At 44.3% G+C, this 20,702-nt stretch overlaps 9 protein-coding genes across 9 annotated transcripts; 2 read left to right on the top strand and 7 right to left on the bottom strand.

Annotated features, from left to right (window-relative positions):
- Positions 1-587: 587 nt before the first annotated feature.
- VTP01DRAFT_9661 (uncharacterized protein) lies at positions 588-867 on the bottom strand (the record flags this gene model as incomplete). The annotated part of the gene is made up of 2 exons (XM_069388911.1): positions 588-734; positions 802-867. The coding sequence occupies 2 exons, from the start codon at positions 865-867 to the stop codon at positions 588-590; spliced, it is 213 nt and encodes a 70-aa protein (XP_069240080.1).
- A 1,042-nt stretch (positions 868-1,909) lies between these two features.
- Positions 1,910-2,642, top strand: VTP01DRAFT_9660 (40S ribosomal eS25 domain-containing protein; the record flags this gene model as incomplete). The annotated part of the gene is made up of 4 exons (XM_069388910.1): positions 1,910-1,990; positions 2,172-2,225; positions 2,295-2,523; positions 2,587-2,642. The coding sequence occupies 4 exons, from the start codon at positions 1,910-1,912 to the stop codon at positions 2,640-2,642; spliced, it is 420 nt and encodes a 139-aa protein (XP_069240079.1).
- Positions 2,643-3,194: 552 nt separating this feature from the next.
- VTP01DRAFT_9659 (uncharacterized protein) lies at positions 3,195-4,672 on the bottom strand (the record flags this gene model as incomplete). Its single annotated transcript, XM_069388908.1, has 2 exons — positions 3,195-4,438; positions 4,495-4,672. The coding sequence occupies 2 exons, from the start codon at positions 4,670-4,672 to the stop codon at positions 3,195-3,197; spliced, it is 1,422 nt and encodes a 473-aa protein (XP_069240078.1).
- Positions 4,673-4,869: 197 nt separating this feature from the next.
- VTP01DRAFT_9658 (uncharacterized protein) lies at positions 4,870-7,372 on the bottom strand (the record flags this gene model as incomplete). The annotated part of the gene is made up of 12 exons (XM_069388907.1): positions 4,870-5,120; positions 5,177-5,416; positions 5,488-5,580; positions 5,634-5,931; positions 5,991-6,357; positions 6,434-6,551; positions 6,626-6,643; positions 6,705-6,791; positions 6,846-6,918; positions 6,994-7,050; positions 7,122-7,132; positions 7,195-7,372. The coding sequence occupies 12 exons, from the start codon at positions 7,370-7,372 to the stop codon at positions 4,870-4,872; spliced, it is 1,791 nt and encodes a 596-aa protein (XP_069240077.1).
- A 636-nt stretch (positions 7,373-8,008) lies between these two features.
- VTP01DRAFT_9657 (uncharacterized protein) lies at positions 8,009-8,724 on the bottom strand (the record flags this gene model as incomplete). The annotated part of the gene is made up of 3 exons (XM_069388906.1): positions 8,009-8,197; positions 8,260-8,432; positions 8,493-8,724. 3 exons carry the CDS (start codon positions 8,722-8,724, stop codon positions 8,009-8,011), a joined length of 594 nt encoding a protein of 197 aa, XP_069240076.1.
- A 422-nt stretch (positions 8,725-9,146) lies between these two features.
- Positions 9,147-9,870, top strand: VTP01DRAFT_9656 (uncharacterized protein; the record flags this gene model as incomplete). Its single annotated transcript, XM_069388905.1, has 2 exons — positions 9,147-9,539; positions 9,619-9,870. 2 exons carry the CDS (start codon positions 9,147-9,149, stop codon positions 9,868-9,870), a joined length of 645 nt encoding a protein of 214 aa, XP_069240075.1.
- A 76-nt stretch (positions 9,871-9,946) lies between these two features.
- Positions 9,947-13,154, bottom strand: VTP01DRAFT_9655 (uncharacterized protein; the record flags this gene model as incomplete). Its single annotated transcript, XM_069388904.1, has 7 exons — positions 9,947-10,342; positions 10,425-10,814; positions 10,874-12,043; positions 12,102-12,239; positions 12,305-12,586; positions 12,644-12,778; positions 12,846-13,154. 7 exons carry the CDS (start codon positions 13,152-13,154, stop codon positions 9,947-9,949), a joined length of 2,820 nt encoding a protein of 939 aa, XP_069240074.1.
- A 3,044-nt stretch (positions 13,155-16,198) lies between these two features.
- Positions 16,199-17,317, bottom strand: VTP01DRAFT_9654 (uncharacterized protein; the record flags this gene model as incomplete). The annotated part of the gene is made up of 3 exons (XM_069388903.1): positions 16,199-16,779; positions 16,843-17,061; positions 17,134-17,317. The coding sequence occupies 3 exons, from the start codon at positions 17,315-17,317 to the stop codon at positions 16,199-16,201; spliced, it is 984 nt and encodes a 327-aa protein (XP_069240073.1).
- An 857-nt stretch (positions 17,318-18,174) lies between these two features.
- VTP01DRAFT_9653 (uncharacterized protein) lies at positions 18,175-20,105 on the bottom strand (the record flags this gene model as incomplete). Its single annotated transcript, XM_069388902.1, has 4 exons — positions 18,175-18,509; positions 18,772-19,459; positions 19,594-19,695; positions 19,755-20,105. 4 exons carry the CDS (start codon positions 20,103-20,105, stop codon positions 18,175-18,177), a joined length of 1,476 nt encoding a protein of 491 aa, XP_069240072.1.
- Positions 20,106-20,702: the final 597 nt, after the last annotated feature.

Here is a 20,702-nt window from a genome sequence, read left to right as displayed (position 1 = left end):
ACGACGGTGTAAAAAGAACAATAGCTTTATATAGAATGATGATTTGTTATACATGGATTGATAGAAAACATTGAACCAAGGGGAGGGGGGCATATAAGACCTGCTAACTGACGATTGAGGAAAAGGAAAAAAAGAAGGTCTGTAATGTATACTGTCGTGTTCTTCTTTAGTGACCGCACAGTGGTGTATATGCTCCATCGAATGCATAAGAATAGGATTCCAGGCAGCCGGCGTAGCCTCCGGAAGGGTCACGTCCTTTGATCACCGGCAGAGCGAGCACTGCGGTCGTTGTTGATATGAGTACCAAGGTTGCCGTTGTTGCTGCAGCGACAGTGAGAGTGGAGAGCGTCGTCGTCTTCATTGTGTATATGCGTTTTCATCAAAGATGAAAGAAAAAGAAAAAGGCACATGAATGCAACATCCTTTTATATAACTTAAATCTTCTCCTGGCTCATCATCATGATTTACCCCTTTATTTTACTTTGTTTCTCTCTCTCTATTTCTTTCTCCATTTCCCCCTGATGATATTGACGAAAAGGGCACAAATGCCTGTGCAAAAAGGCCTAGAATTGGGTTGGTCTCTCTTTTCACTTGCGTGGTATCACAGGAATAAGTGCATTGTTGAATTTTGACACCTTGGTGACATAGAAACCGAGCGAGGTCGCGTTGGCTTGGGATACTGCCGTTTGTATCGCTTGTCGCGCGTTATTTTCTTCGGCTTGCCGTCGAGCAATCTACATGGATCGGTTTGTTGCGAATTAGGGAGCAAAGGTCTGGAATCACGAACAACAATGCAGTTACCTCTTCCTGCGCCAGCTGCTGTGCCTTACGGGGATCCCTTCCTGAGGAAGGGCGCCTAGGGTCCATTGTCAACGTTGCAGACAATTTTCCTGTTTTTTCTCTTTTACGTTGTTCAAAAGACGCCGGATATGCAAATGATGATCAGCTCGACGCACGTGGCAAAACGATTTTCCAGGTTATTCGTCCTGCGGTTTTGCAGCAGTAGAAACACAAGAAAAAAGTATCTGTATGCAGGCCAGGCTCCCTTCTCTCCTGGCATACGCATGCTTCCGCCTATCCTCGATTCATTATCTAAGCATCAAAACACGGATAGTCATATCAGATGCTTTAGGCTTTGCACTTAACTACGCATTAAAATCGTTTCTTAGTTACAATCAATTGCTGATTATACTGTATGTGTTGTATATTAATGCCTGCGCTGATAGCTCACACTCGTGGACTCGCCAAACATAGTATATCATTGATAAATTTCCCATGGTTTACTGCATCGATAAAAAATGCAAAGTCAAGCTCGTTGGCATTCCAGTCTAATTTAATTTACATACCAGTTGATAAGACTAAAGTTGAAACACGGGCATGTTGTTAATTATAACGAGAGTGGCAAAGGCGAAGAGTCCTATGACGGACAGTTTCAGCGTTAAGACTAGGTTAGGAATTATTCAATATCTTGTTATCCTGTCTAGCATTAATGCGAAATATTTGACTTTATGTCTTTTCAGCTTGAACTAACAAGAATGGGTTGATTGGATGGATCAAAGTTTAAATCGTGGCTGAACGGCTATGTATAAGCCTGAAGATCAAATCGATAACTCCTTCTTTCGGTCGACGAGACATTTCCTACCTGAAATCCGATTGCCCTTCACGGCGCAAGAAAAGTCTTTCTTAATGTACTCCTATTCTGTGGAATGAGCGGTCTATTGTTCATGTCGTCACTCTGGCTGTTAGAACAAATGCAAGATTACGGAATTTTCCAACTCAGCATTCGTCTCGCTTGAAACCCTCTCAGAAGCCCAAATTTGGACTGCCTCGCTTTTTGAACAATGGTAAGTTGAATGACATGCATATGCAGATCGGGCGAAGGGGCGAAATCGATAGGGATCAATAGATGATGGATGTATTTGGATGGAACGCATGGATGGGACGAATGATGCAACGAAAGACCCGAACCGCGATCGACCATTGCGGACCAGTTCGGCATCCGAGTCAATTCAGTTCGCTTCATGAGGCACACTGCGACCGACGGTCGAACTGAAATGTGGTGGAGTGAACTGGACTTGAGTGGACTGGATTGAATCGTGAACGGAATACGGAGGGAGAGAGCAAACAACAAACTCGGAGCGCGACGCTAACAGCGATATATTCAACAATAGGGCAAGAAAGACGTTGTTCCTAGCTCGGCTTCGGGCGGCAAGAAGGCCAAGAAGGTACAGATGCAACATAGTAACGGCATATTATTCAGCATTGTTCCTGACACATACTTCGCCTTGTTGTAGAAATGGTCCGCCAAGAAGGTCAAGGACAAGGCTAACAACATGGTTGTCTTGGACAAGCCTACCTACGAACGTCTTTTCAAGGAAGTTCCCACATACAAGTTGATCACCCAATCCGTTTTGGTTGATCGTCTCCGTATGAACGGCTCCCTTGCCCGCGTCGCTATCAAGGAACTCGAATCCCAGGGTCTTATCAAGCCCCTCGTCCGCCACAACGCTCAGATCATCTACAGTACGTATCATCACCTTTGATTGTTATAACAAGAGTGTAAATCTAACCGCCGTATCTTTGCAGCCCGCGCTACCGGTGACGAGAAGAAGGCTGCTGCTATCGACTCTGACGATGAATAAACATAGTTTCCTTGGCTCAATAAAAAAGAAAAACATAAAAAACAAAAAAAAAAAAAGAATGTCTGTTTCGTGAAAGCATAAATTTTGACGGGATTCTCTCTATTCATTTTCATGTCTTTGTACATTTCAGTATGTGATGTAGAATTTCAGTGCAAATTGGCGTAGCGTCACTCGAATGGGAGCGAGTGATGACTGTAATCCAACGCACTATATCATTCGCGGGTATGATTAGCGCTACCAAGCCCACTGGGGAAGACTCGCGTTAGCAGCGACTCTATATCAAGCCCTTGAAAAAATAAGTTGACATTAAAAAGAAAAAAGGTAGTTCAAGTTGCCTTTGGCTTTTTATACTCGCCAACTGCGGTATTTGAAATGGACGAAAAATTTTCAGCTACTGAACGGTGTAACTCTTTTGCCGTGCTCATGGATCCTCATCAAAAAAACGAATTTAATGCTATCAACAATAATGATGAAGAAAAGGAAAATGCATATCTGAAAAGCTCAATAAACTGGGCGTTTTACGGCAAAACAAGTTTTATTATTCCTAATCTTTTAATCGAGTAATACATTGTCATCTAGAAGCGCAATAGCTGCACCTAAACACCAGCCTGTTTCAACGCCGTCTATCTTTTTAGCTATTCTAATCTCTCGGTGATCGGGTATCTCATATCCATGCGATAACAGTCCATAAATAAACGAAAGATCAAGGCACCATTCAGGCCGATCCAGCATTTCATCCCGCAGCTCTGGATCTGTGACATTCTCTAGATACTCGCCAGAGCAGACTTGCTGTGTAAGTGCATACAGTTCCGGAAGCTTGAATTTTGCAGGTAATCCTAGAGGTTGTGTCCGATCGTAAAAGTAAGAAAATATATAGATGGGTCCGTTGCGGAATGCTTCAGCGATAGGCGGTTGATGGATACCATCAAAGGAGCAGGGTGGAGCGAGGCACATGGCATTCTTGTTGAGAATATCCAAAACAACCTGAGAGCATTCATCGAAACCGCCGTTTCCTTTGAACGTTACTTTGGGTGTTGGTTCGTGCTTGGGGAATGGGAATTCGAGATCGCGAGGTAAACAAGGATGGTCAAGTAACGCTGCTTCCTTGGATAGCTCAATGACGCGCTCATGCATTCGTTTCCGTGCTTCCATCAACCCATATCCGAGGTATGAATGCTGATAAAGTATGTACTCCCGACCGTCATATCGTAGCACGTACTTGTGGTCGCCCTCAGCCATAACATTGGCGTGTGTCTTATCTGGTTCAAATACAATTTGTGTCGAGCCACCACCTAAATCAAACACTGCCGCCGTGTGCCGTCGTTCACTGACATTAGGCTGGAGATTACCAAGGAGAAAATTGACAGTGATCCATGCATAGACGCCTTCATCCTTGCCATCCATAATTGCCACTCCATGCTTTCGACCACCAACTATGGGGAATGGATATTTGCGTGTGAGATGCTGATAAACTGTGTCTAGGATAGATTCGCTTTTATCGTGGCCAAGCAACCGTAATCCAGCGGTAGCCTTGACAGCCATGGGTGTTTTTGCATGAAGAGATCTCGGCACAGTTTCCAGCGCTTGCTCCAGCAATGGATCCAAAGATACGGCGGCCTGGTGCGGATCTTGACCGTATGCTGATAATCCAGGAATCGTCTGTACGAATAATTCTTCCTCTTCAAGATGTATCGGGTCGGAAATGGTGCATTGACGAAATCGATATACGTGCAGTCGGGTTCCAGCTGATCCAGCATCTATCATAATTGCATATTTGTGGCATTTATCTTGAGGATCTGGAGGCCCTGTCTGTCAGTAAAAGCTATGCAAAAGAGTTCCCGTTCGCACCCACCGGTAAAGAATCTATCGAGTAAAAGTGGGCTCAGATAGCTTGCTAGCAGCGCTAGGATCGATAGCAAGATCAATGTATACTGTAAAGACGATCGAGACGCAGCCTGTCCTGTATGTGAGGACCTAACGGCTCTCCCATCCTTTTCAGTGGATCTTTGAGCGTTGTTGGTAGTACTCATGCCGAACTAAAGAAAGAAACATGAGCAAGTTCATGACAGGGGCGGTCCTAAAGCGGGATATGTTGTCGTGGCAAAAAAGTGCAGCGCAGCTTCCTCGCCGTCACCCCAGCGCATTACTACTGTGATTCGAGCTAGTCAATAAATCCAATAAGTGTATTTGTGCTAAAAAGACAAGGTATTATACGACAACTACTAGATTATTGGCAGTTCTGCTTCCAATACTTGGGAGCGAATTCGAGCCACATGCTGCTGCTTGTCAAGTTGGTGTACAGCTCTGGCTCGAGTGTATAGTTCTTTCCAGTTATTTCGTTCAAAGTGGAAAGTACGTAGCTGCTAACGAAATCGATAACTACAAGATCGACCGGCGAACTGGTGTTTTTGGGTAATTCCGTAGCAACGTACGTTGTTGCTTCGTAGTAAGGGATAGGATCGTGTTTGGTGTCGTCGCCTGGGATATGTATAATGAGCACATGATCTGCCGACGTCGTATTACAAAGAGCTTACCATCAGTGCCGAGATCATCCTTGGTGACGTATCCCGGTGTAAGCGGCGACTTGTGACGCACGAGACGGTCAACTTTTTCGCACGTCAAGGATTCCAACAGGGCACGCTTGGCAACACTGTTAGGATCGTTATTTATCTTGGATAGGAGCTGGCTAGCTGCTTCGTATGGGACGCCAGCAATGTATAGGAACTCATCGACAAATGGTGAAACTTGATAGACAGTGTCAACTGTAAAGTTACCTAATAAATAATTCAATGTAAGCAGACTCCAAGCACATTATAATTTGCCATCGCCATAAAAAGAAGCTTACCCTGGTAAATATCGTAACGCACTCCACCGCTGTTCATAATAATATAAGGCGGGTATGGGCGATCCTTGTTGACAATGGTCTTTGGCAAGACCTCTGTGATTTTTCTTTAGTAAGCCTTATTAAAGAAGAGTTAACATACATAGTACCTTGAGTTAGCAAGGTAAAGATACTCGAATTGCTCGTTTGAGGCACAGCAGACAGGTAGTAGTCTTGGGGAGCACATCCTAGCGCTTCCTCAATACCGAGCTTTCTCCGCCAAGATGTAATGTTCTTCGTAATTTCCAGGCCAAGCTTGGTATCAAAGGATTTGGCACTCTTGTCAGAGTGGAAAATGTACGTGTCTCTATTTTGATCGAGATAGCGACGGTGGAATGTCAAGTTGCCAGGCAATTCGGTCGAGTTGTATCCGTGTTCGTTTATAAACTCTGTGGATTCTTTGATACCCTAAATGAATATAAAGTTTTAAGAATGGGAACGGTGATGGATATTATCCGGAAACTTACATCAATAGAGTAGAAACCGATGGTTTCCATGTACCGCCCCGACTCGATACCTGCAGCCCATGCGTCGTAAACTGCAAAGTCTCGGATGTGGGTGTGGCCACCGAGGACGGCGATCGGTAAGTAGGGATAGTACTGGCGGATCGCGGCAATAGCGGCCTTGAATTCATTAAAGCGAAGACCAGTGTGTCCAATCAATGCAATCACGTCCGGTTTGTGCGATGTCAAGGCTTCCTTGAACCATGGCTCTCTAATTTCCTTTTCAACCTTATTGACCACCGACAGATCGCCATTGCCGGTGAAATCGAACAGAAATCCAAAAGCGAGCACACGTGTACCAAATTCGCCTTCAAAGTAAGTATACTTTGAACTGAAATGAAACAAGCGGCGATACTCTGTTGTGAACGCAAGCTTTATCTTTTACGGCTTTTCCTTGTTTCACTTACCCAATAGGGATAGTCTTGTTGTCATTGTTGACATCTTTGATGTAAACATTGGAAGCTAAATACCGACCATTCCAATGTGGCATATAATTTTCGTACACATCCTGCGTAACGCTGTTGACTAAAAGCCGATATACAGCTCTAGTTAGCCAAAAGTAACATCAACCAGAAACTGCTCATAATATTTGGGTTTACCATATAGTTCGTGGTTGCCTATCGACATTTCATAATGAGTAACAGTTGCGTATCAATATCAGCAGCAATTTTGACTTACCGATGGCCAAGATGTCATACGGAATATGCAAAAGCATTGGCTGCGTGACAGCGCCGTGCGGATTCGTCGTGTCACTTAGACCGTTGCCTAGGAAGCCAATCAATGTGGCGATTCTTTTACACATGTAGAGTATATTGTTACCATCGTGAGTATCGCCCGTATCCACAATAAACAAATCTTTCTTAAGACGACGTGACTTTTCCTTCATTCGGACCTATACGTGCAAAAGGAAAGGATTGCAGATGAGTAAAAACGGAAACATAGACGACCTTAATCGAACGATACTTGCCACAAACGAATAAAAGTCACCAAGGTCACCAGTGTACGATTCCTGGAGCAAGTGGCCCTGGATATCATTATAGTTATTAACAGATCTGTACCTTGCATGCACCTGCATTTCTGTGATAAAATACGCACTTCGAGCCATCCTGCACAGATCGGTGAGCAGCCGAGGCATCGATTTAACAGCTAGGTAAAACTAAATATATACCATGGATATCAGTTGTGTGAATGAAGTTGATGTCGCCCCATTCAAGCTGTCTCAGGTTCACTTTGGGCGTTTCAGGCACGTCAGGTTGTTCTCGTTTCGATATTCCGGCCGGATAGGCAGCAGTAAATGTGCTCAGCAGAGATGCAGCCGCTACACCCAGAAGGAAACGGCCAACCATGTCTAGAGATATTCCGTCGACAAGCGCCAGTTGAAAGAAAGGGAGAAGAGATTTGAATCTTGTAGACAAGCATCCCCGATTTTTAAACGCAGAAGGCGTTGTGCTCCTGTAGATGAGGAGCGTGCGACAGTTTAGGCGGAAATTGACTTTCAAAGCTCCAAGGTTTCCTTTTTTTTTTTTTGAATCCTCACGGTTGCTGCATACAGCGAATCTTACTTACCATGCGTACGGACCTTCTTTCCAGGTATCTTGGAATTACTCAATATTGATGGGTACCTGTAATTAATCAAAAGGCAACGTGGCCTTGTTGGTTTATCTGGGAAAACGTTATCGGCAAAAAGGCCATAAAAGTAGATATTTGATAAAACGTACTGGAGCTGGCTTCACCAAGATTGTCACACTGCAATTCCGAGATATATGTGTGTGGTACATATTTAATAGTGCGAAGTGGCAAGTGCCATTCACACGACTGACATTTACGCAGACAATTATACTATCTACTCTTATCTATCTCGGTATATTTAATTTCAAAGCATTGCCACATGTCCAGGAAAACACTAGCGACGTAAGGCAAAATCCTGTGGAACCTGTCCGTTTATCTTGCGCTGCAGCGTGCATAACGCCACATTGCTCGGATTACAGAGATGGCGCAAAGTCCTTTTGTTGGTTAGTATTTGCAGACGGCGCTGTCTGCCAGTCGTAAGGTGAAGGAGCGTTGCTCTTCATATTTAAATCGGGTACCATGGGCGTCTCCATATCGGGTGTCGAATCCATTGCTGAAGCTCGCAAAGCCAGGTTGGCAGATGCTTGTCGTAGATATGTATGCTAAATCTCTGCAGTAAGCTTACAACGGCACGATGCCAAAATTCATGCTAGCTGATACTAACCACAGCGGTGCAATCGCAGTTCTCGTGTGCGAGAAGCTGGCTTCGCAGAAACATGCTTTCCTCTCTCAACCGAGATAGCCATTGATTCAACTCTTGATTTCTTCCCGAGGCTGCTTTGGACTTTTGCTCTAGTTCTTCGACCCATTTTTTCTTCTTCTGGCGGGATTTGGATGCTGCATCACCGGTGATGAGAATTAGGCATGAAGCGGGGCAACAAAGTCAAAATGCCTAACCTGCAACCCTGTTCCGTTCGAGATGCCGTTTGCGCTGATCGTCCAGTTCATCGTAATTCACCGTTGCATTGCGTCGTCGGCGCGGAGCCGCGGACGGTGTAATATCTTGCGAAGAGAGCATAAAGTCGGTTCCATTGCCGCTATCTTGCTCGCCCTGCTGAGATGGAGTGGAAGTCTCTGTCGTAATGAGCAGGTCCTCCAGATCGAACGGCGGTGGTGGTGAAGATTCCATGAGTGACGTGAAAGAAACGCACACAGTGTCGACTAGATTGCAACCTAGCTTGATTGCATTCACATCTTGACCGAAGCTTGTGTGTGTGCAATCCCGCGTGGGATCACTGGCTCTCTTTGCTAAAATGGGCGATACCGCTCAGTCAAAGGAAAAAACAATTAAGACATTTCAGAACATTGAAAACTCAAATCTGTACAAAATAAACAATAGCAACGAAAACGATACTTTTGTTTAGAGCTGGAACTGTCAAAAGGCAAATGTCTAGACCTAGGGCACAAACATGAGACGGAGCATTTTACCTTAGAAGTTTATTTCCGTGAGACTCTAAAGTTTCCGTATCGAAACAAACCGTTTGTTGCATATAAAAAAACCACCGCATGAATCGAACTGTTTGCACCGTTTCCCTCTCTACAACAAAAAAAATGATGCATCCAGATGATCTGATGGAGAGTGTTGAGCCCACGCGCAAGGTCGTGGACGAGCACTTTCTGCCTCCAAGCTGGAAACCGCAACAAGACTACTTGCTGCCTCCTCCACTCGAGCCTCCAGTTTGGCGTCAAGGCATCGTCCGTCCGGCGACCCATGTGCCTCAGGAGTATTATCAGCAGCAACAACAAACACCTCCTCCTTCGAATGGGATCGACAGAAGGAACACTACCCAGCGTCGTCGTCGACGACCGCCCCATTCTTATGCATCCATGATTGCACAGGCCATCCTCACTTCCGAAGGCCAAAAACTCACTCTTCGAGATATTTATGAGTGGGTCCAAACTAGATACCCTCACATGTATGAGGCAAATGAGCCTGGTTGGCAGGTAATATAGGAAAAAGGATAATCAGTTCACATCCTTATTCCTTGTTCTCGTCCTTACACTCAATATCCATTCATATAAGAACACTATCCGACACAATCTTTCCCTCTCTCGAAGTTTCTACAATATCCCTCGCGATGGAAATAGCAAATCCAAAGGGAAAGGCGGTTACTGGTGCGTGAATATGGAAGAGCTCATGAAGACTACTTTTGGCCAGCAACTCTTCGATAGTGGAAAGATAGCCGCTATCGATCAGCATTGGCGACAGCAATACCAACAGCGAATGCCCGCCAATCCCACAGCTATGCCCCCTCCACCCCCACCTCCACAGTAATCTTTCAGTATCACTACTATTTGTTCGTTGCTTTGTCTTTATTCTTCGTACAGATATATTTGTCATTTTTATTATTTTACATCAATTTTCGTTTTTTCTTGTCCATGCGTTTCTTCTCTGCTTGTTCGCTTTCAAGAAGAGCCATCACGCTGTTCATCTTCTTCTTGTACTCTTCGTCTTGCTGCTTGCGAGCCTTCAGCTTCTCTCTCGCCATAAACATGTTATCCTTGCGAAGTTCACGCATGGCACCCTTCTTCTCTTTCTTGACTTGAGCTTTAAGCTTGTTGAGCTCTGCACGCTCACGATCAGGATCGTAATGCTTGTCCATAGAATAGCCCTTTTCAAACTTGGGCAAATGCTGTGCAATGGGTATCGGGCGATGCTGTTGCATTTTGATGGGTGTCTTGGCACGTTTGTCTTTGCAGAATTTAATTTGTTTCTGTAATCTGTCCTGAAGATTCACCAACAGTTCCTGGTTGAAAGATGTTAAGTTAGCAATTGGCGCGCTCCTTACATCAACGACGGAACAGCTGTAACTTTAAAAGTGTTCGTACCTGGATATTCGGATGCCATGATACTTGTGTCAATTTCGAAACAAAATTGAGAATAGGTTCAAATATTTCGACGAATGCAGGTGTGGATGCGTATAGTTGTAAATATCTGCTCATAATGCGTATGCTGCCCTGTACCAATGATAAACGAAGTTCTTGCTTGTCTTGTTCTTCAACGGTTTCAACGCCCATCTCCTCCAGAGAGAATGCACGCACATTTGCAATGCCATTTCCGAGCGTGTCTGTGATATGCAGGTTGACCTTTCCTGCCTCCGGTAATGGGAAATTGCCAGGAACGTTATCTTTAAAGATATGTTCCGGGGCGAGTAGGTAGAGGCTTCGCTGTAAAAAGTTTAATGCTTCAGGGATCATACGTTTGGATACGGATTGATACTATAGATAAAAGATTAGGTTTGCTGTGACGACTCTTGCACCATTATCTTCAAATTTACCTCAAGGAACAAGAGGGTCAAAAAGAGACCTCGACCTATATCGATTTCGGATGTAATCTTGCACAGCGCCATAGCCTGGCTCATGTAGAGCATTGCAGGTGTCGCGACCGGATGAGTCAAATCAGACGTAGGAAATACTTTGCCAAGGCATCGAAGGATAGTAAAGTCTTCTACATCAGGGAACGCTGAGCCTGGCGTATTCATCTTTTGGGTCATTGAGCCGTGGATTTGTTTCAGCTTTTCAATAAACACATCTGCAGATGCTTCAGGCAGTTGCTGTGATATTTCAAAGATCTGCAGCATCAATGACTCGACTGTTTCGGCTGGAAAAGGTGTCACTGTGGATGCAACGTAACCCAAATATTCAACTAAGACTGATAAAAATCTCGACATTTTCGACTTGTTTTCAGGAGATAATTTGAGGTGATAAAGCACTCGGATACGCTTCACAACCGTAGGTGCATCTTCGTGGCTGAGCGGCTCCATAATTTCGAGAAATTCGCCATGCGTGCTAGGGCATTCAAAGGTGTAAGGTATTTCGCCCTTTGTCTTGCCAGCTTTTGTCTTTTTGGTCGATGAAGCTGATGCAGCTTTCTTGATAACACTTCCCTCGGCTCCAAACTCATTCATATCGTCGTCGTCATCAGCAAACTGAGGGGTTTCATCGTCTTCTAGATCTTCATTGTCGGTTTCTTCGTCATATTCTGCTTCATCATCGTCATCGTCGTTTTCTCCACTCTCTTCGGCTTCGTCTTCTTCTCCTTCATCTTCTTCGTCACTTTCTTCTTCGTCTGGTCCAGCCGCATTCTGGATAGCTTCAAGCGTCAGACCTTGACCGAGACGGTTGACTTCATCTTCAAGCTCTTCCAAGTAATCGTCGTCAAGATCGTCGCCCTGCGGCGCTCCGGTCTTACGTCGTTTGTTGCGACCTCGTTTAGGTTCTTCATCTTCTGACTCTGACTCGAGGCCTTCCATACGTCGCTTGCGGGCTCGCTCTGCTTTCTCAAGTTTTTCTTTTTCTTCCAAGGCTATCTCCTCTTCCGTCTTCGTTCTGTCTGTAGCCATGGCTCGTCGATCATGGGCAAGGTCTCGTAACGCTTTGTCGTAATCTTCATAATCATTGATCTTTTCTTCCTTTTCCCCTTCCTGCTTTTCAGCCGCGGACTCGGCCTTGAAAGTTACATTGTCAGCCGTCATATCACCAGCACACTGTTTATAATTATTTTACCTTGGCAAACAAAGCTGACTGTGGTGCAAGAGGTTTTCTCTTTGACTTCATATCCAGTAAGTCACGAATTTCGTCCAATTCTTCATCCAAATCTTGACGCAAGGCTTCGTCCTCTTGCTTCGCCATCTGACGCTCATGCTACATTTGAAATTTTGATTAATACCAATCCATTCTCTCACAATACACCTGATTTTCCGACTAACTTTATAGAATTTGCTCTTTGCAATGATTTCTTTCATGATTTCTGAACGAGACTTGGGTTTTCCATCTTCGGTTGTCTGCTGGCCGTCTTCGAAACCACCGAAATGCATTTGCGACACCATTTCTTTGCTCAACTGGCCTTTATCGTCTTCATCATCGCTCAGACGTAATCCAGTATCGTCAAAATCATCGATTTCTGCAAGAGATTGACCGTAATGAGTAAGTTGGATGTCTTCATCATCGTCATCTAGATTGAACATGGACGTTGCTTGCTTTGCATGTTTCTAGGATCTCTGTATGAGGATATGTTTCCATGCCGCTGTATCTGCATCCGAGCTTACCTGTCTTTCACGAGTGAAACGTTCAAGCATCTTTTCTTCCGGCGTCAAGTGAGGGTTGTTTTCACCGAAACGTTTATCGATGATGCCACCGACATGGCCTTTACTTTTCATTTCAACAAGCAGTGTCTTCTTACGCTACATACATCCAAGTAAAGCGATCAGTGTGTGGCCGCTGGAAATATCCTGGGAGCAATGGTCTTACGTTTTCTTCACCGATCTGCTTGTTTAATGCTGGTTTTCCGGCCGCTCCCTTGACTTTACGGTTGACGACATCGAACTTTTGTCTCGTTGCTTTGATCTCAAAAGGGTTGAATTCTTCTCGAATCACTCGCAATTTCTCGGCTGTATCATTTTTGCCGGCCTCTGTCGGTTTGCCTTTCTTTCTGTCCTTCTTTGATCGGCTGGCTTTCGACTGATTACCAACGACGCCTGCTGCTTGCAACGACTTTCGCAATCGTTTCAGCGCTGATCCACCGCTCGCTTGTGCCTGAGTCCCTTGGTGCTTCGCCATGCAGAGCTTAGTTGAGAAAACTGACTCGACAATGGATTTTTACAAAAAGGAAAAAAGAGCAAGTCACAATGCAGTAAAAAATGAGCATGCGACAGAGTCAATTGGTGATTTGAAACGGCGCAAAGCTTAGGGGATTGGCCCGCCCATTTCAACCCATTCAGGCTGATATCGCAATATCCGGTTGAACAAAGCTGCAACTTCGGTGCTATTGTTGCTGCTGCTGTTGCGTATATGCACATTGCTGCTGATTGGCAGAGCGACTATGCCAGGGGAGGGGCGAGGCTAACCCAATCATGCCGCTGATAGGCCCATATCGTTGCATTCCATAATTACTTTGTGAGCCTGAGCATGCGTTATTCAGAAAATACAACCAAACGAATCCTAAAAGACATTAAGGTAAGTTTACAGTACATCTTTCCTTGATTCAGTAGACTATTTCTCTGCGTCGGGTAGGGCAGCCGCGGCGGGGTAGATAATAAAAGGGTCGCAGGGATGCTTGATCCAACTTTTGAAGCTATGTCTAAGGCTTGAGAGAAAAAACAGTCGAATAAAGAGGAGAAGTAACTATATAGTTTATTTTTTTGTTGTTCGGTACTGGCCTATATTCTGTGACATATTCTAGTCCGTTGACCGTTCTATCTTCGTCTCAGATGTAAATATGTATCATGCAGCAATCATCCAAAGTGAGAGCTACAAAATCTAAAATGTCATATTAGTAGCAAGCAATCTTCGTCAATGTTTCACGTAACGAGGTGTAATACCTCTGCATTTGTCTCCTATAGACTGTTGCTACGTTTTTGCAAACAGCTATGTCGCATCAAACTCGCAGGCGGATATTTGACATCTTCCGCGAGAGCAATAAAATACATTATTGGTTGCTAAAGCAGCGATGCATCACTCTGTCCGTGGTATGCTTACTGAACCTGCGTTTTTGCAGGAAGGCTGCTCCATAAAATAATAGTAACACCGTTATGCTACGTATCTCACCATCATTCAATAAACAGCTGCATTCTTCTTCTTCCATAATAATACGACGACATACCAAAAACGATCAAAAATAACGACATACATGCACAGCAAAGTATGATGGTGGCAGTGGGACCATCGCAAATCTTACCAGATTTGCTGACACTTGCTGGCCAAAGGATGAAAACTAGGGAGGAGCAGGGACCGTTTTAGACTCCGAGACGCACCTACAAGGAACGTAAACGAGTTTGACGCCTTCGAGACTTTGCTACAATGTAATTACCTCAATTTTCCGTATTGAATGATACCTTTGAACTGCCCTATGTCATAAAATTCGCCCAGCTTTCATATGATACCAAAGAGAGGCCCAAATGCGAAAATGTTACCACAAGCTCATGAAAACAAAAAGATAAACAGCCAGGCTTTGCAACGAGGCTGGCCACCAGACTTGCACGGGGGATCCACTGGCCTCACTCATCGTGAGAAAGGTAGCGAAGGGGTAAAGGGAAGGGGACGAAAGTCCCAATTTTTTTAACACCTTATTGCCTTGACTCAACAATGTCAAGAGCAGTTGCCACAGTTTTAGCTTTTTTCTTCTGCCTTTTGATCATGGAGGACGAAATGGCATGCCTGCCTGCTTTCCATTTCTCTACTCTGTAACGTCTTTACTTGCGTTTTGGAGGGGCGGCTTGACAGAGCCCGGTGTCACAGCAGCCTTTATCCTTTCAGCCAAAACCGACGAATGACCATGTTTATAACGCGTCTATGGAATAAACTTCTATAACAACAGACAATCTTCCTTATCAGAGTCTATCATTATCTCCCTTGACAAATTCTTTAAACAATCGCTCCGTTGTCTTCATTTTCCAAACATTGGAGCAGGCATATTTCTTTGAGCACCTCGTTGTGTAGTGACTAGAAGAAAAGGGCTCATTACTCTGACACACAATTTTTACAGCGCACCCGCCGGCGCATCGATGCTGGATGGCATCAAGAAAGTAAGCCCGTACTGCTTGACGTTTTTGAGCCAACGCCGCGACTACCCTAAGGGGAGCTCACAACGAAAAGCAGTTGTAATCTCTGCTTGACAGATGGTGTTTGAATTGTTGTTGGCTGGCAGTCCGTGTACTTGCACAGGTCAACACATAGTCGTCTTACAGAGATGCAACGAGTACGTATGGATTCCTTGGAAGTGAAGAAGCATAATTTCATGTCCAAACCATACATTTAACTATGAAACATAAGAGTAAAGAAGTGAAGTTGCGTTGATGGGGCAAGAACAAAATAAGTTTTTTTTTTCTGGTCATGTGGAAGCACTCTCACACGAATCTGACAAAGCGAGACGAAGCGAAAACTAATCAATGGCTTTACGGCGATGGAGGAAAATTACAATAAATTATACTAAACATCTTACATTTACTGAAAATTTCATGAGTATTGACCGGGTATAACATTGTTCAAGTGATCCTCCTTTACTGTCCACTAATGGACATCTCATGAAATCCCGAAAACTCATCAACTTCCATTGTCAAATTAAATCTGGATATTTTTCAGATACCAATGTTAAGTTTACTAAAGAATGGTGTCAAGATGACTTCGTGTCGGAGAGATATGTGAGCTCAAAGTGTGTCCATTAATGGACACATTGTCCACAGATGGACGCCTCCGATTAACACCCATTAATGACATCATATTCTACATACGTGCGCCTCCAGTACATTCATACAATTGATTCAGCACGTTGAAGCTATCACCGTGTAATATCTAACAATACATGATCACCCCTAATGCTTGAAGGTAATAACTAAGACTTTCTTAGATCGTTCACTTACTGTAGCCGTCAATTTCCAATTACGTTTCATCGTATTTCCCTAGTGTGTCCTGAGTTATTTAGATGACGTGCATCAAACTATTCATGATGGCGTTTCCAAGTCTTCATTTCAATGGTATCCATAGACATCGTATTATGTTCATGCAAACACCATGCAGTACTCATTTCGAGCTACATGATTCCTGCTTTCGACTTTATTGAGGGAAATAAGACCAAAAGATAGAAGAAATGAAAGGAAGGAAGATGATTATGCTTCGATCTTGAACTTGAAATAATCAGGGTCGAAATGATGTACACGTACGTAGCCGTCCTCACCACCGCTAGAGTAGCTCTTGCCATCTGGATGTACGGCAATCGTGTTGATAGGGCCAAAATGGCCGCGCACTCGGCCAACCTCTTCCTCCAAAATCTTGTGGTAGAATCTGCACTCGAATTTACCGGCACGGGCAGAAGTAGTTGTGACGCTCATGGCATCCTGACCACCGCCAAGAATGACAAACTCTTGGTATTTAGGCGTGATCGATGCTGAGTTGAGAGGTGCATCTGTTTGGTAAGTCTTCAAGTTTTCAAGCGTATCGGAATCGAAGATCTTTGCCGTTTTATCCTTGGAGGTGGTAATAAAGTAGGTGCGGTCGGTGCTCATCTGCATATCGGAAATGTTGTCTTCGTGTCCTTTAACAGAGTGGATCTTCTCGCGGTTCTTCCAGTTCCATTGACAGATGGTGCCGTCTACGTGTCCACTCACAATGTACTTGTTGAGATATCCCCAGCATGCTACAACCGCCTTCGGTCCATCGTTGACAATTTGAACAATAGGTTCGTCAGATTCTAGCAAGATGCCGCGTTAAATCTTTTCTTCTCCTTTCTCACTTGAGCTTTCACGAAACTTACGCTTGCCGTTGACGTCAGGGTTGATAGGAAGAACAGTGATAGAGCCAGAGTACCCCATTCGTTCTTCTGTTACGCACAGAACCATAGTATCATCTTCGCTGAACTCTACACGTTTTACTGCGGTCTTGAACTCCCAGGTCTTGAGACAGCGACCTGTTTGTACCTCCCACAGTTTGGCTGTGTTGTCGGCTGAACCAGTAATCAACAAGCTCGTCGTGGCTAATCATGGCAAATATTAGCTATACTCCAACGCAATCTGCATTCTTTTTCCTAAACTATCGCTAAACATACAGTTGACATCGACGGTCCAGACACTACCGGCATGTCCGTTGTAAGTGCCGAGTCGTTCGCCGTTGTGTGAGTACCAGACGTTAACAACTTTATCCTTGCTGACAGAGAACAGCAAATCGCCCTCCTTGTTGTATTTGATCTGCGTCAGTGAACGGGTGTGACCTTGAAGCAAGATGGGCCGCATATTGTGCAATAAGGAGGATTGGACTGACCGAGCCCGTCCATCCAAAAATTGAGGAAGTTCCCAAGCGGCTGCTAAGCCTCCGGGTGGAGCCTTGACCCATCATGCACTCAGGGATGTCTTCCCTCGCCAGACATACTGGATTTTGAGGAAATATTTGCGCGGTCTGGAAAATCCTTTTGCGCTTTTAGTTGGCTACATTTTGCGCCTACAAAAATCGAATTAACGTTGGACCACTGTCATCTAACTGAAGTTTGACGACTTACGCTTGCGATATTCGTGCGAGCGTGCAAGCAGAGCCAGCGCAAGAGGACACCCCAGGCCGCATATAGTACAAGAATTGATAAGCCATTGGCTTTAACGTACATGTAGCCTTCTACTTTCTTACCTCTCCTATACTTAAAAAATCAGTGCACTTGTTTCATGTAGGCTTATCGATGGAAAACTTACATTCATCTAGTGAAGATTGTATATCTGTCCCTTCGACAGAATCCTCCTGAGCATCATTGCCTAACATTTCAGCACTGTGAGTTTTACTGAAAGATACATAACTGTGAAGTCCAATTATTACTAATGATGTCAGAGGAGTTGCTTGTATTCAGCATCAATTATACCTTCTGCCAATTGGGAACATCTTCTACAGACTTTGCATTGTGATATTGTTGTTTTTTGCAATGTCTTCTTCCGCTTCTCGGACCTCTGGATTTCGAGCTTTTCTCTTCTCTCGATACTTGGCATTCTTGTACACCATTGCCTTATTATACATATGCTTGGATGAAATTTTCGAAGGCTTTGGTAATCTAAGCAAGTTGTTGCACCTTTGGGAGGTTAGCTCGTCGTTGCCATTCCTATTATCGTCATCATCTTCCTCCTTTGGTCGATAGCGGTTGAAACCGGTTGTACAGCTCGATATGATGTCGATATTGTTGCAATGACATCGGTACCGTAACTGACATCTTTACGATACCGCAATCGGTCCCGCTGAATGCAAACTTCCTGGACGATTCTGCTGTCTCCTTTTCTAATCTTGATAGATCCAAACAATCGTTTCTCTCTTCACATGCATGGTGCACCAATGTGGGCCTTGTGATCCTCGCTCGTTCTTTACCACTATCGCCTTTGTTGCGCTTGTTTTCGTGGTTTTTTAGTGTCCATTTCGCTTGTTGAACGGAGCACGAAGGTCCTTCAGGGCTAGCTGGTTCTTCACTACTTCATGCTGTGCTTCAGTTCTTGCCAACTGTAAAGATTTCAGGTCTGCACGCTTTGCTCCTTCTTGTTTAGCCTTGCTTAATGTTCTGATGGATGTATGCTTTCGCATATTCAACTCCTTGTTTCTCTCTTGCAACGCCGAAATACGATCCTCCCATGTCCCGATGCAAGTCATTAAATCGTTTTTTTTTCCATTCCATCCAATGGAGTGGGCGTAAAAAACGACTCCTTGCAAGCTTTGGGAGCACCTTTGTTAGTTGCTCCATGGAGTCTTGCAACATTGAACGATGTCACGTCTATACAGTGTTCAAATTGTAGACCATGGGTTCCGCATAACTCGTGAATCTTCGCTCTATCGAAAAAGCTGCCAAAGACAGCTTCCTTGTTTGAGCGTGCATCGTTTACGTTTCTGATAGAATTGTCATTTCCATCGTATAGTTGAAAAGGAGCATCTCTTGAGCCAAACATCTCGTACAGCGCTGTCGCATCCACTCTCACTGAATGTATGGAACCTGCGGAAACCATTGGAGAAACTTCTCGGACAAATTGGTGATAGCCAGTTACCCTGAGTATAGAATTTGCCAACATGACGAATGGCAGCATATCAGTAATGTGTTTTGTGCGAGGTATAAACGGTAGCAGTTTGCTTATAATGGTGTGGATCGCTTCAGTTTCTGTATCCGTAAGTCGTTCATCACCAGTCCAAATAGTACGCAGTTGATCTTTCTCCGGTAATTCGTCCTGAGACATCAGCAGCTTTTTGGTGAATCCTTTCAGCTGTCGGATTCTCCTTGATGAGGGTTCTTTGGAGTGATTGTTCACTATGCTTTGTTCTGTCACAGAGCTATTATCCTCGTCATCAGAAACGTCTTCGAGCGTTTCTATGACTTCGTCTTCATTGTATCCTGCATCCTGCATCGCCTCTGCCAAATTGATCTATAACAAGATTAAGTCGTAAGGAAACTGTTGAATATGGATATGATTTGTACCTTCATCGTTTCATCTTAGCTTCATCATCGTCTGGAGATCTGTCATCCTCGTTATCATTGGCGCCAGTAACAGCGACCTACCTCCTTGGGTAAGATTTGATGACCAAAGTAAACATAATCATTGCATACCTGCTTGTTTTCCTCAGCGCCAAGGATAGCAACAGCTTCGTTGATACAATTACTCTGCTGAAATGGTAGTAAGTAACATAGAGGTTTGAACCTTGGAAGGTATGATCATTTACATTATTTGCAGTGAGACGTCTATCCCAATCTTCAGCTATTTTGTTCAACCGCTTCTGGCTGCCATATCTTCTCGATGCCCATTTTTGCTTCTCTTCATCAGACCATGCTTCAGCCATACGTCTCTCGCATTTCTCCATATAATTCTGCTCTTTTCTGTGCAAAGGGTGTTGCGTTTGTCGTATATTTCTGTTGCTATTTTGATTCGCTTGCTTAGCGCGCTCGTCTGCAAGCTTGCCGAGGAGTCTTTTGTAGCCCTCTTCTCGTCGTGGTGCCAAGTGCAGCCGCAGCAATATCCGGACTAGATACTCTAAAGCCTTCTTGAAGGTCTTTCCGTTCCAGATGTTTGCCATATCTTTCGCGAAGTTCTGAACCGTGCAATAACCATATTCGACATGCCCTTTGGGGATTTTGGGGCATCCATGGTATCTTTAGCTGATCCCAGAGTTTGTGCCCGGTGGCTTCCTTCAATTCTGAATGGCCCAAATATCGTTGATGCAGATATTGCAAATGTTCCTGGGAGAAGAGCTTTTCGTGATCCTCTTGATTATCTTCAAAAGGACTTAATGGGGTGCCGAATGGCAGATAATTTTGTGAATTAAGCAAGGTCTTGTCTCTTATTTTGCATTCCGGTACCAGATTGAATGTTGAAGGGCTCTATTCCCTTGCTAACATATTGATATGCTGTGGCGCGAACCAGGGCGGCGAGTTCTGCGATGTTATTTGTTAATCCGATTGACACGTTCTGTATAGTGCTATAAAATATATCGAGAGTCTCTTCGTCCAGATTTGTTTGCAGTAGTCTTTGAATTTTGACAGAACAAGTGCGAATCTCAGGATGCCTTGTGGGTTGCCTTTCGATTACAGTCGTTGATAACGATATTCGTTCAAAATTCTTGTTCACGAAATCGGCTTGTGCAGCCACGTCAGCGATTTCCCAGGTACCTCAA

The sequence above is a fragment of the Rhizomucor pusillus genome, assembly GCF_041956525.1.
Source record: "Rhizomucor pusillus strain CBS 183.67 unplaced genomic scaffold VTP01scaffold_7, whole genome shotgun sequence".
In the NCBI taxonomy this organism is placed as follows: domain Eukaryota; kingdom Fungi; phylum Mucoromycota; class Mucoromycetes; order Mucorales; family Lichtheimiaceae; genus Rhizomucor; species Rhizomucor pusillus.
The sequence above is the reverse complement of the archived record's forward strand: the minus strand, read 5'-3'. Positions and strand labels throughout refer to the sequence as shown.